The following is a 14,573-nucleotide window of genomic DNA, read 5'->3' as shown; positions in this document are numbered from 1 at the left end:
AAATATATGTTGTAAATTAAAAATAATTTATTTTTACATATGTTTTTTGTTTCTGAATGGGTCGTGTATTTAGAAACAGGATGTGCTGCTAAGCCTGAAGTTTTCTAATCATTCTGGAGAGAAGTGCTATCATAGAAAAGTGCGTGGTGGGCAGCCAAACTGATTGTGTCAAGTTCCCCAGTGCTTTTGTTTCTAAGCCAGACAACAGCGTTGTTTGGGTACCAGACAACACAAGCAGGACCTAATCCAGCATTCTGGGGAATCTGTGAAAATTCCAGTATTGTCTGATCACAGCTGAAAACCAGTAACAGTCTGCTGCTTCTTATTTTGCACTGCTGGATCCCTCAAACATCTGTAGGCCTTCACCAAGTTTCTGGCCTTGTTACTCTGGAGAAGCACTGTAAAAATTACCTCCAGGAGTGTTTTGTGCCCCACGTGGCAGGAGGTAAAGAGTACCAGTGCCATTCAGTGCCTTCATTGCACAGGTGTGGTGCTTTGGTTTTCAGAAGGTTAGTATTTTTCATAATGCTTAACATATTTGTATTCCTTTTGGAAAGATCAAGATGAAATACAGTAAATGAAAGGAGCCTGAAAAAAACACAAATGATCCTGTGTAACTATTAAGTCTTGATTGGCTGCTGCGAACAATCTCACAACTCAAGGGATGAATTTGTATCCAGCACCCTGAATTGTCAGTTCACAGACAGAAAAATACAACATAGAATCCCTTTGTCTTTGCCACCGCTCTTAGGAATGGATATTTCCATTACAGAACAGCATAGAGACTTGTAACAGTGTCTTTTTATTTTCTCATAAGCAGGCATGTTTTTATCTCTTTTTCTCGCTGCTGTCACTCAGCAGGGTCCTTCCTCTGATACATTCATCTGAGCAGAGATTGAGCAGAAATCCTGAGCCCAGGCTACTGAACTTATTCTTCAGTGGATAATCAGAGGAGATATTTCAAGACAAAAGAAATGTAATTAAGCACGCGTAATGCAAATGGGTGACAAAGGAACACTACCAAGAATGTTTCCTAAGAAGAATGTAGAGCATGAATAGTCAGAGATGTAGAAATTGTAAACACTTTTACAAGGACTAATGCTATGAAGTCTAATTCTCTGTGACAGAAGTTCTCCTAGTGCAACTCTGAACTTCAACCAGTACAGCAGTGTGAAGTTAGGTTTTTTTAGTATTGGTGTAATTGTACTTGTACAACTGGTCTTGTGGATGTAGTTGTATCAGTCAAGTTTATATATATATAAAGCTCACTGTATACAAATATATAAGACTGTAAAACATATTTCTTGGTCAGAAGGCAAAAGGTACAGCATGTAAAGCAAATGTGGCCAGAAAACAAACTGGTGTTTGGGTGGGCAGCTGGCAATCCAGCTGAGGAGAAGTCAAATGTGAAAAAATCCTTTGGGATTAGGGACAACATCGTGTGTCATACGTGCACTACTAAAAGAGAGCAGTTCCTTAGAGAACTCCCAGGCTTTCAAGAAGCATTCAGGCTAGCCATGCAAGGTGTCATCCATTGGTCCCTTGCAGTCTTTGATGAGAGCAGAGGGTGCTTGGTACTTTGCTTGCAACGAGGAGGAAATGGAAGTTCAAGAATATGAGGGGAGCCTAGAATTAGTCATTCCCTTCCTGACCTTTCTGAAGGAAATGCCTGGCTTTAAAATGTTTTTATCTGTGCTAGGAACTTACATCTCCCTCACTGTAGAATCAAGAACACTTGAGAGTTATTTTCCATGTATCAAAGTATGTAAGCTCTAAACTTGCTGATGTGGTGGCTCACCTAGCAGCATGGAGGAAATAAGGAGAGCAAGGATCTGAAGCTATATTCCAACTGTTTATTCAAGGCTGGTCTTTTGCTGAGGCAGAGATGGAAGACTGATTTGCTGAGGGTCTCCAGAGTTCTATCAGAGCTGTTGTGACAAGAGTCAGTGTCCCAGCTGTGGTACTGCCTTTTGAGGTAGAAAAGTCCTGGAAGGGAATGCAGGAGAACTTTTCTACTGTCTTGCCAAAGGCATCATTAGCTCTGCCTAGTCCATTTTTGACAGGCATTTGTTATCTTATTGCTAAAGATCTTGGTTAAGGGCCAAAACTGTGTTGATCTAGGCTTTGTCTAGCCTTAGCTGTTGAGGACAAAACTGATAGTGATATTCTTCCAGGTTGTCACTCAGTTTGTTGGAGCAAGTTGAGATTTGGCTGCAAGTGAACAGAGACTGGATCAGGGAATCAGATTTGATTGAGAACAGGAGATGTTCTGTGTTTGGACAGAAGTTTTCTACATGACAGGTAAAACCATAAGCCTGCTAAGTGGCACATGCACCAAGTCCATGATTGGATGGGAAACCTTAACAGGTCTTCAGGCTGCTTGGCAATAATGATGTCCTTTTGCAAGGGCAAGGATTATTCTTTCTGTGCTCCATATGGAAATACAGTTAGTCTTAGCAAATCATGGCTGAACTAAAGTTGCTAGGCGGATGATAAAAAGAAGTCTGAGCTGAGGGAAGGTTGAGCTGCAGATCTGATGTGGCAGCAGCACGGTTGTGCATAGCAAACAGTAAATGCAATTCTTGCAGAGCTCTCAGTCATTCTGCTGCAGTTGCATGACTTTGGGTTACAGAGGAAGGGGGAGAGCTTTCATTGTTAGTGTGCACTGGGTGTCTGATATTTAAACAGAGGACTGTGCCTGCAGCTGCATTAGGCTTGTATGAAATCTCCAAAGAGAATCTTGCTATCAGGTACAAGGAATTGCTTGACTCTGCAGCGTCATCTTCCCACTCCCACCCTTAGCTGGGAGGCCTCAGCTGGGTGTTTACAGCTCTTGGTTGTTGGGATTGTGAAAATGAGAGGGGGGGAGAGAGCAGAGGTGGGATGTGGCCTCCAAGTGACCCAGAAATTATGCTGTCTGCATCATCTAACAAAGGAGAAATAACGTACTGTAGTGTTTGGCCAGTGGCTGTTGTGTCAGCCTCACGCCTGACTGAAGATTCAAAGGAAAATGCACACATCTGATGTTCCATTTCTCCCCATCCCTCTACCTTTCTGTGTTTTTATTTATTTTTTTTCCCCCCTAAATGTACCTTATGTATACACTTTTTTGCTGGCTTGCACTGGGTCCTGTTCTGCAGGGTTTGTTTAGCAATGCATTGAGAAACTATTTCCCTTTTTTTTTTTTAAGAAAAACCCAAACCAAAAGTTCTTAAGCCAGTACAGACATCTGGGTTCCGCAGAAGTGGGAGGCTCTCAGATGTCTCTGCTGTAGCTGCTGCAAGTAAGGCTGGCATGGAGACTCCACGCACAGATCCTCAGCTGATGCAGATTCCTGCGGCTTCCTCGCTGTGGCTGGCTGTGACCTGCAGTGCAGTGCAGTGCCGCGGTGCTGCTGTCTCTCAGAGCACTTCTTCCTGTCCTTCCTGTCATTCCAATTTCCTCTGCTTTTTAGAAGCTCCCTAGCAGTCACTGCTGCCGTGATCTGGAGTGGTGAGATCAGAGGACTGAAAAATCTGACCTGTTTTTAAAACTGCTCCCTGACTTGTGCAAACTTGTGTTTAATCCTTCTTCCTCTTCCTTTCTCATTGTTTAAAAAGTGATACTGCCTGGGGTCTTGCATGTATGCAGTTGTTTTTGACATTCAAAACAGTGGCACTGTTCTGCAAGCTGTCATTTTCAAAGGAGACAGGCACCAGGAAGTGAGTTTTAGCCAGAACTGTTGGATGGGCCTCAGTCTGGTACGGGAGTGCTGCGCCCTCAGCAGCCTGCCCACTGAATGGGGCAGATGGGCTCAGGTACGTGATGTGAATTCTGCTGACTGTGGGTCAGAGTCCGACATGTATGAGTTCCTTTTCTCAGATACCATCTCAAATAAATGAATCTGCAACTAGCCATTTTGTAATGTTTCATCTGTGAACTTGGCTCTCCTCCTGTATGTCTGGTGAAGACTGTCAAAATATTACTCTTTAGTGTATTCAGTTTTGTTGTTGAGGGCAAACTCACGTGAGAAACGGAGCAAACTACTTTTGGGATACAAGTAATTTCCCGAAATGTTTTTTTCCATCTCTTTATTTTGTGTTGTATGTTTTGTTCTCGTGCAGCTCTTGTTCTTGCCTTGAAAAAAGCTGTTTGAAATCCATACTGGATTCAAGATAGCTTTGAAGTTTATGAGATTTTGACTCACCACCTGAACTCTGTTTCAGCTGTGTTCTAATGAAAGATGAGATGGGAAGGATGGTTTTCTATGCAATTGAACAATTTTTTTTTAATGAAGAGCTTCAGATCAGGTTTACCTGCTAAATTAACGCCTCATGTTAAAAGATTACAGACCTGCTGTCTCCACTTAATGGGGCAGATGTGGTTAAGCCAAGCAAGAGGGGGCAGTTCTGGCTCAGTTCTCATCCTACTAGAGAGAACAGTCCATATTGCCATAAGGTATCTTTGTTCTTATGCTCACTACAAATTACTTCTCTGAACATCGAGGGCAAAGGAGAATTTCAGAGTCTTCAGATGCTGCTTAGTGATACCACGATCAGATGATAACAATTCAGATAGCCAGGAGGCATTCAGATGAGTCAGCTGCTTCAGGCGAGCTGAGCTAAGGAACAGCTCAGTGGTAGGTTGGGTGGTACGTAGGAGTTGCAAAGACAGTTGGTTTGTTGTTAGTTGAAGAGTTCTGCAAGCCATTGCTTTGAACCAAAACTGTTTAGGATGGTTGACTGAACAGTGGAGCTCATGAGTGCTTGTGGGGTGGGTTGCACTGTGTTTGCAGATCCTCACAGAGCTGAGGCTAGACACTGAGTCTTGTGATCCTCCATCCTTCTGCTCCTTGCTCCATGTGCATTCTATGGGGTAGACCTCACAGCATTTCTGTATAATATATTCCTGTATAATATTTCTGCATACATTGCTCTATAAAAATGAAATCCTAGTTCTTAAATTTCCATGGAGCAACTCAGTGGCACCTTTCTTCAGATCAGATGACTTTGAAAACATCTCCTGAAGTGCACTCACAGACTGCTGGTCTCTGAATGATTTTTGAGATCTTAATCAGTTTCTCACATGATTTCTGAGTATGACTTCAGAGATAAATTTGGCAAGTCAGATTCTGACTTTTTTTCATCTCTTCAGCAGTCAGGTTGCTCCAGATTTTTGGGGTCTGAATTAGGGTTTGTCTATATACTGGCACTGGGGAAAACAGAGAAGAGTCAGCTAAAGGTGTAAAGCAAATCCACTTTTCACTGGGTGCCTTTAGATGACTGATCTTAGGCTCCCCAGTGTCCACATGAAGATAAGCTCCAAGATCAGAAGATGTGGTTCCAAAGGAAGAAATGCTGCCCCTCCTGTACTGCAAGGGACACACACAGTGTTCTGCTGCAGCACGAGCTGCTGTCTGATGCTTCAGTGAGTGCACCTTGCCCTCTGGGTCCTGTTCTTGTAGGTTAGTAGAGGAGTTCCTTCCTGATTACAGAATATAGGTGATTTGCATTTTTTTTTTTAGCTGCATGTAAGAGCTGGGTCATCCACTGATCTGATCCTTTTAGAACTTCAGCCACTAGCTTGTGTAATTGCAAGGCAGTAAGTGGAAGCATTGGTGGAAGCTCACGTTAATTGTTTTTCCAAGTGCTGCCAGAGTCCATGAGATTTCATCTCAGAGGACAGGAGAAGCATGAACTGCTGTTTCACATGTGCTTGATTTGTTGATTAATGTCAGCTGTCTGTTGTGTACATTTCAGGTCATCTGAGAAGCTGAAGGCATCAGCGAGGAAAACATGATAGGCTTTGTGAAAATATAATTTTCTCAACAGTCTCAAACTGCTGATATTCTGAAGCAATCTTGGCTGCTACTTTAGTATGGTAGAGTCCCTGTTAGAGTACCTTTGACTGTCCCCAGGTTCTTTAATGTATAATTTCATTCTAGGCCTCAGTTTCTCTTTTTAAAATTGAAAATAATCTTGCTGCATTTGTAGGGCATTCAAAGATGTGAGCATTAAAACCATTACAATAAGCTATTTGGATCAACTGCTTTGAAACCAGACTGATTTTTTTTCTCTGTGTACAAGAGTTGCATCAGGTATAATGCACTTGCCTTTTAGTGACTTCTGAAGTAGGCTGCCATTTTCTAAATATGAACAAAATGCAGCTCATAAGGTAAGCTCTGAGAGATAGATGACTCCCAAATGCATGAAACCTAATTTTTTATGTGTAACTCTTAAGGAGAAAGAGAACTGGATGTTCTCACCATCAACTCCACTAGAGAAGGAGGAGGGCTCTAATGGAGCACGCCCTGTACGCAGCAATTTGCTCCAGCTGCTCCATATCCTGTCTCTGTTCTTCTTCCTTCCCATCTCTGTGGGTTTAAGGCAGTTGGAGTATTGCTGCTTCTGTCGTGGGGTTTGCCATTTGTGATGAGTAGGCTGTGCAGTTTGGCAAGCAGGCAGTGAATTGCTTGCTATTGGCTTTATCTCTCCGTCTAGTTTGTGGTTGGAGACCTGCATGTTGTTTGTGGGTTTCTTACGTGCGTCACTGAACCCAGAAGTTTTATTATATTCTCAGAAAAGGGTTTTGCAACAGCTCAGCTATTAAAGCCTAACTGTTCTCGAGTTAAAAGTCTGGGCAGGAAATAACAAAATGAAATCCATCCTAGGGAAGAAGCGTGGTGCATGTAGGGTGGGAAAAGAATGCAAATATACTATTTATAGGAAGAGGGGAAATCAGTAAATGTGAAGGAGTTATCATGGGAAAACCAGACTTGGCAAACTGAGATACTCAGACTGTTTCTTCATTTTAGAGGATTACATTTCTGCTAAATCCAGTGATGAAGAAAAGTTTTGTTGAAATCTGTACCTCTCTGCAGTGTCCTTTTAGGAGGTTATGCTCTGGGTGAACCTTCTCAGATAAAAATATTTGAATCCACACTCTTTAAGCAGTGTGAAAGTAACTGAAGGCTGTGCCTGCTGCAGGGAGTTTGTGCAGGCAGAGCTGTGTGCAGGGCAGAAGAGAATGGATAACTTTGCTCACAGTCACACAGCAGGTGCCGGTGGCTCAGCTCCCTGCAGTCAAGGTCCATTTTTGATGCGATCGTTCTGGTGTTGTCAGTGCAACTGTGCAACTGACATGGGTGAGAAAAGCTTTTGTGGGGGATGTGAGAAAAGTGACTGTGCTTCAGCAGTATATCCTTGTCTAAAGCAGGATGCAGTTCTCATGATATTTGCACTGTAATAAGCTCATGTGGGGCTATATATATATATTTGGAAAATGTCTTTGACTTAACTTTTTTTTTTTCCCCTAAATAGATGTTAAGTTCATTCTGCCTTCCACTGTGGTTTTTGGAACAGATTCCCCCACCCCTTCCTACCACAGTCAGTGCTTGCAGTTCCCTGCTTTATAGTGGGTCATGTGCTACTTTGAAGGGATCTGCATATCATTAGTGCTGCATCCAACTAAATGTGGCACTCGGGCTTTAGAGACTATGCTGATACCTCATCCTTCTTCCAGGAAAATAGATCTTGCCTGAAGGGAGGTGCTGCACTGAAATAACATTACAGACAGAGGAGCCAAGCTGCTACTTTTACTGGCTGGCATGTCATGGCTGCCTGTACCAGTTTTGAAATCACTTCGCCAACCTTTCCCTATGTCCTCGGCAACCTTGAGGAACACCCGGGAGTGGCAAAGGGCTGAGGTGACCTGGGGAAAGAAGCAGTAACATAAGGCAGCACCCTGGGAATTCTGCTTGCTGTGGCTTACTGGCTGGGGCTGACTAGTTTGCCTTTGGCTGGATTTTGTGGTTGCTGTTTGTGTATCAAAGTGCACGCAGTCATTGAACCTTACTTGGAATGGCCTCCAGTAAAGAGAATGCTTGGGTGATTTCTGTCATCCCTCTGTTCTCCATGACATGTCAGTGGCACAGCCTGGAAGCTGTGCTATTTTTGATTTATGTAGGATGACTTTTGGCACACTGGGGGCTATTGAGTAGTCCTCAAACTTCCTGCAAGTTCTTCTTTCTGACCCTCATTAACAGACCTCCCTTCCCTTTCCTTTCAAACCATTTATTCATTCCTATCGCCTCCATTCCTGCTGTGTGCTTTGTTACTCGGACTTCTAGTTCCCATCCCTTCTGTCAGGGTTTTGATTGCTCTGTTCCTATCCTTACCCACAGCTAATTCCCTGCTTTCTAATCTCTTCTGCCTAATGTTCTTTGGGGAAATAAGTTAGGATGCAAACATGCAGTGTTTGGAGGTAGTAAGAGCAGAACCAAGCATCCTGAGTGGAATTGAACCCAAATCCAGTCTCGTTAACAAAGGAGCTTTAGGGAAGATGGGCAAAAATCCTAGGTAGGATCCATGGCAACATTCAATCTAAATTGTGGAAAAATTGCTTTGAGTGTACTATTTCCAGCTCCTTCCCCCACAGAGGGAATTACCTCTACTCCAGATATGCACAGACTTATTTTAATTACTAGGAAGATTTTCAGTCACACCATATCCAATGTGGGCCAGCTGGCTGGAGCGTGTCAGACTGTCTATAACATAAAGCCAAGGCACGAGGTGGGGAAAAGTACACTGAGTAGCAGAAAAAAAACAAGCAGCTAGCATGAAAATACTCTGTACAGCATCTTCAGGATCTTTATAGACCTGGCTGCAAATGGGGGACCTTAATGGATAGGTGAAAACACTTGACAGTGAGAAAGCAGAACATCGTGACTAAGCCAGCCAAGACATCTTGTGTGCCCTGTGTGCACTAGGTTCACTCTGGAGGAATAGAGCATGCGTGCTGCAGAGACATCTTGATTTAGAGTTGCATACAGATGAAGGTAGAACTGTGCAGGAGGGCTCAGCTGACAGCCAGTCTTTGAGAATGAGTTCAAGCACACCAAGCTGCAGCAGCGTTCAGAATCGCAGTCACAGCAGCACATGGCACTACGCTGAAGGAGCGAGAGCTCTCTTGTCCCCCGCTGGCATGGGGACAGCAGCACGGGCCTGTGAGCCCACCATCAGCTCAGTGCTGCACAGCTGCCTGCAGCAGGGCCACAACTGTCTGCAAAGCCTGCCCTGCACTGCTCTGCAGCACTGGGACTGACTGCAGAAAGCAAAGGGTGGAAAAAAGGAAGTGTTATCCTCCACCTTCTGTAAAAGTAAGTAAACAAGCACTGAGATTGAGAAAGATTGAGAGAGATTTCCAAGGTAGTTTCTGTTAGGTATTATGCTCCAAAGCCTTGTTAAGAAGTGAAGAGTTAAAAGGCTCCTCTGACTTCAGCTGGATGATAAATGCTCCCACATCTTATGTGCCTGTCATCAGAGCGTGCATCCAATAGCACTCCTGTGCTCCCAATTCTGCCAAGGAAGAATTTATGTTTTTTTCTAGGATAATTATTATCCCAGTGTTGGTAGCTCTCCCAGACTGATGAGCATGCCAAAAGCACTATACTCCATATGTCGGTCACTTACTTGAGATCAAATACAATATCCATTTTCCCTCTAATTTCTTGGATATCCTTTATATAGGGAAGGAGGAAATGGTCTAATTCTCTTTCCCACGTGTAACAGACAAGTAACATACTGGAATCTCTGGGTACACTGGTTATTCCTGCTCAGGCTTTCCAGTCCAAATGAAGGCCAGATGAAAGAGAGTGTAGCAAACATATGGGAGCAGTGGGTCAGAGGGAATCCAGCACGTTACACTAGCAGTGCCCACAGCATCCAGAATGAGGTTGCATCTATCTGTGCAGTGCCGTTAATCTGAATGTAGTTAATTGTTTCAGATGGCTGGGATGCCCTTTCATGTTTTGTCAGGATGCCCAGCTGCTGCCCAGGACTTCTGTTGATACGGATTTGGCGTTGTGTCCTGCAGGAGCGGGCCCTACAGGGTCCTACTGATACAAGCTGTAACAATATTATTAAGCTTGCTAGTGTTTCTTGATGGATACCCCTGGCCTGCAGTTCGTTCAGGTACCAGAAAGAGCTGTGTTGCTGAACCCAGGAGATAAGGAAGCTCTGCTGAGCCTTTGTACCAAGGATACAGGAGGTCCTGCTTGAAATCAGTCACTGAATGTGCAATATGCTTTTGGGAAACTTCTGCATATGTAACATAACTCTGAGAAACTTCTGCACTACCTTCTCCTGAAATACTGAAGAGGAAAGATGCTCTCTGTGAGGTAAATGCTTCTATGTGTGAGCTTCTCTGAGCACCTGTAAGAACGTGTCATCATTATATCACAGAAGAGCCCACAGACGAATCTCTCCTTTGCCTTGGTACTGTGCAAGCCTGTGAAGATGACAGCTTTTCCCAAGGAACTTAACGGTTTGCTTTCTGGATTCCAACAGGTGAAACTGATTGACTACATCCACCGGCAGCGGCAGTGCAAGCTGAGTGTGCCCCTGAATGACAGGACAGCAGAGCTCAACAGCTACCCGAGATTCAATGACTGGTTAGACATTGTCAATGTGAGGAAAGAAGTTGTCCAGGTAAGGAGAAGGCAGCCATCAGCACAGAACCTTCCTGCCCCCTCATATGTGACTTTCCCAGCTCCTGCTGGGTTTGAGTTAAGTTTTCTGGGCAGGTGTGAAGCTGTGGTCTGGATTTTGACAGAGTGGGAGTCTTTACTCAGAAACAAATAATCGTGTTGGTTTTATTTCACACAAAAGCCTCCTCCTGTGAGCGAAGTCTGGTTCAAACTGATACCAAAGAGCATTGCGTCAGTGCGAAAGAATGAAATGCATAACTGCTCTGGTGTTCTGTGTGGTGGCCAGCATCAGCTGTTCATGCTCACAGACCGTGAACATTTCTGATCTTTACAGATTCTTTATCATTTCATTCTTAAAATGCAAATCACTGGAGACCTTTTTACTGCTCAGAATAATCTGATATTCTTGCTGGAATCAGCAATGACGAGACAAGCCAACGCCCCCAGCTCCTGTCTGGACACATTTTTTTTAAGAGTCTGAAATCCTGCCTCTGTTTAGGTGATAAGTAGAACCTCAGGGTTCAGATTGTTTCATTGGGTTTGGCCTGTGCATGACTTATCTATGCTGTTCTGTACTGGGGAAAGTTCTGTTCTGCATAACATTAATGGTAGTATAAGTAGAGCTCATTCTACTGGCAGCTAAACAAAACAGAAAAGGCTTTTTCCATTTTTTTTCCACATTTTTTGGCTCAGTGTTTGCACTCAATTTCCTTTGATCCTTACACAAGCCATGATTTCTTTGACTTCATCAGGAATCTGCCTGTAAAAAGATTAAATGAAAAATGGAGCAGATTTATATGAAAGTTATTCCAGATTGATCCTGACATAACTGAACAGGTTCTGGTGAAATGAGTTAGAGCTGTACCTTGTATTTACTACTGTTTATTTTAAACGTGATGCTTTAGAATGGACATTGTCCTCCAGCCCAGTGAGGGTTTGGGTGGCACAGCTGAAGGTGCAGCAGAGACAGAGAGAGAACAGAAAAGCAGCCCGTTCCCCTGGCCAAACTGCCAGGCGCACAACTACTGTTGGTTTCTAGGGTTACTGGAATTGCTTGAGCCTAAAAGAATGTCTTTGTAGCTCTTTTTGAAATCCTTTGTGTGGTGCCTGCAGAACTGGGGGAAGGGATGAAGAGGTGGAGTGAACAGGGAGAAGGGAGGTGGATAATTCAAATCTGCCACATTCTGATAATTCAGGGAGACTGTCCTTCTGTACGTGCAGTCTCTAAAGAAGGTGAGCAAATTTGGTTTTGATCCAAGTCAGGAAGAGAACATTTTCCAACTGTTCATTCTTTTTATTTGTGCTTGTTACCTTCTCCCAGTCAGTGACCAAGGTATGGACTGTTTTTCCTTTTGTTCTGTGGGTCAGAAATACAAGATGTACATTTAATGAAATCGCTCCATGATTCCAAATCTGTGGCTATTTTTTAAAAGTTCTGTATCCGTTTCATGTAGCTGCTGAGAGCTCCTGCAGTGTTTAGATTAGCTGGGCAATACATTTAGTCTTTACAGTGATTTTTGAGCAGAGATGTCTGTCCATGATGGGCATTTCTGTCAGAAATGTTAGAGGTGTCATGGGATCATTCCTGCTATTGCTCAGATCTCATGCATGTGAACAACATTTCAGATGAGTCACTTGAAAATGGCAATCATTGACAGGAGGTGCTTGAATAGATGAGCTATTATGAAATACAAAATGGCTGCCCTCAGCATTACGCACAGTGAGGTGACGGGGCAGCAGCCATAGGGCGCCCTTAAAGGGGGAGTTGAGTAGGCCAGACAGTGGAAGTGGGGATGCACTCGGGCCCCATCCCTGGTTCTGCTGCTGCTGCACGTTTACTCTGGGGAATCACTGAACATCTCTAAGAGTCCGATAGCTTGTCTGTAGAACTGAAATACTTACACTGGGTTTCAGCACTACAGGGAGAAAAATAACCTCACAGATGTAATAATCTTACCATGTAAGGCACATAGCTTTCTTTTTTCTAGGACTTTTAGGCTATGAAACTGACTGAAAAAGTTGCTAACTAACTGTAGAGTTGGAGAACTTTCCTATCTGTGATCCTCAGAAGCTCCAGCTGCAACAGGGCCCTGCTGTGGCCACTTCTGAGGTCTGGTGGTACAGTGGAGGCGTGCACAGGTGAAGGGCCTGCCTGTGGCCCCCTGCTTGCTTCAGGAGAAAGGCCTGAGTTCGTGGCTGTTTGTTGTTTTGTTGGGTTTCTTTGCTTTTTTAAATGGTTCTGGTTTCCTTTGCATTTCTAGGATTACTGGAGGGAGCACTGCAAGTTTGTGCTAATCTCTGACATAACACCTTTGAAAAACAGCCTAATTGCAAAGCAGTTTTTTAGCTCAGCAGTTAGAGAAACAATGCTCTTTTTCACCCTCTCCCACCTCCTCCTCCTTCCTTTCCCCCGCCCCCAGCTCTCTCCCAAATAAAGCTGCCATGCAGGGAAGTACTGAAGCTCCCTGGCTCTCCTGTCAGAAATAGAGCAGCAGCTCTAAATTAGAATATCTGCTGACTCCTCTAGTCCAGACTGAAGCCTATTTTTGCCCAGTGACTTGTTCTAGACATTGTGAAGCTTGAAAGCTCTTGCTGTTATAATTGCTGTCTTGTTGTTGGGCTCCTTTCTTTCTTTGAAAACCTATATTTAAAACAAGAATAATGACTGCTTGTAAAATCCTTTAGTTCTGGAAGAGATTATAGTAATAACAATGCACTGTTTATGGCATTGGGTGACAGCTCAAGCTCCTGTGAACATGGATAACAGTCAGCCAGTCGTGCTGCGCAGAGTGAAAGGGCTGTTCTGTGTGGACCTAGAAAACTTGGAGGTAGGTGGTAAATACAAGTGTTGACTTTGTGATCCTGTTTGCTGTCTGTGAATACACGATTTGGAGGGGTAAGGAAAGAAGGAACCCCCCGCCCTAACTCATGCTATTTCTGTTTCTTTGTTACTGTGCCTCTAATCAGTTGCCAGACAGATTTGTATCATAGGAAACAGAGGCTACTGTAGAGGAGGTTCTGCTTTGGAGCTGGCCTAATATTGTTCTGTGACTTTTTTTCTTTTTAAATACAGCATTTTTCTAGGAAATGCCTTGTTTTTGGCTAGGAATTTTGGAGGAGGATTAGCTGTGTGTGTGTGTAAGTTACTACAAAAATGGTGCATATATAGCTGAATATGGACTAAATATGGACTGAAACTGGGAAAAAGAGAGAGTTGAACTGAGAATGAAAAAATGTGGGTCAAGGAAATCTACAGAAAGTTATGTAGCTGTCTTCAGTGGGTGAAAGTTGCTCTGTAAATGCACCTGGGAACATGCACTGTTCTGGATTGTGATGCTCCTTTTGAGAGCTGGAGTTGAGGAGTTTGGGAAGAAAAGAAGATGTGAGCCTCATTCCCAGGCTGATTGAAGGAGTTTCTTGCAGAGCTATTTACTGGGTTCTGGGCTTGCAGCATGTCTTCCAAATAAAAGTGATTAAGAAATCTTCATTAACTTACTTTCTTTAGCAAAGAAAAAATTCTCTGCCTTTTCTCTTGTTCTTCCCAGAAACATCAGTATTCTGTTCCCACATATAACTTGTCATCATCTTAAAAAGTAAATTAGAAACACAGTCACTCTTTATCTCCCAAAGAATGTCTGAACCAGCCCTGCTCACTGTGTAGCAGGAGTTCCAATCAATCAAGTCTGGAAAGCTGTTTTTAGGACACATAACTGTCCTGCACAGGGAGGGGCAGATTGGTTCCTGAGCAAGCCAGGGGCAGCACGTGGCACACAGCAGCAGAGCAGAAAAGGTTTGTGCCTTGAGTAAGAATGAAGTTAAGAGCCTCCTGCTGTCCCTGTGAGAGGCGGTACAGGATGAGGCCCCAGTGCAGCACTGACACTGTTAGACCATGGCCCATGGTTTTGCTGGTTGGACTGGGCTCTAGGTTGCAGCGGATCATGCTGATCAGTTGTTTGAGGAAAGGGGTGGCGTTTCTGTGTGTCCATCTTTACTTTGGTTGGGGGAACACCAGAGGCAGATCTGCCTAACCCTGACAGGTTTCCACAGGTGTGTCCTCTCATCTCCTGTAACGATGTCTGTCCGGGATTTCCATGGCTCTGACAGCAGA

At 43.8% G+C, this 14,573-nt stretch overlaps 1 protein-coding gene across 2 annotated transcripts in view; it reads left to right on the top strand.

Annotated features, from left to right (window-relative positions):
• KSR1 (kinase suppressor of ras 1) overlaps window positions 1-14,573 on the top strand; it is a 53,831-nt gene that overhangs the window by 15,990 nt on the left and 23,268 nt on the right. For both annotated transcript variants that reach the window (XM_052689082.1, XM_052689081.1), the window contains exon 2: window positions 10,326-10,466. In XM_052689082.1, coding sequence (XP_052545042.1) covers window positions 10,326-10,466 — 141 coding nt within the window. The remainder of the gene's footprint in view (window positions 1-10,325; window positions 10,467-14,573) is intronic.

The sequence above is a fragment of the Tympanuchus pallidicinctus genome, unplaced genomic scaffold (assembly GCF_026119805.1).
Source record: "Tympanuchus pallidicinctus isolate F22 unplaced genomic scaffold, pur_lepc_1.0 scaffold24, whole genome shotgun sequence".
NCBI lineage: Eukaryota > Metazoa > Chordata > Aves > Galliformes > Phasianidae > Tympanuchus > Tympanuchus pallidicinctus.
Note: the sequence above shows the minus strand (reverse complement) of the source record. Positions and strands in the feature narration are given on the sequence as shown.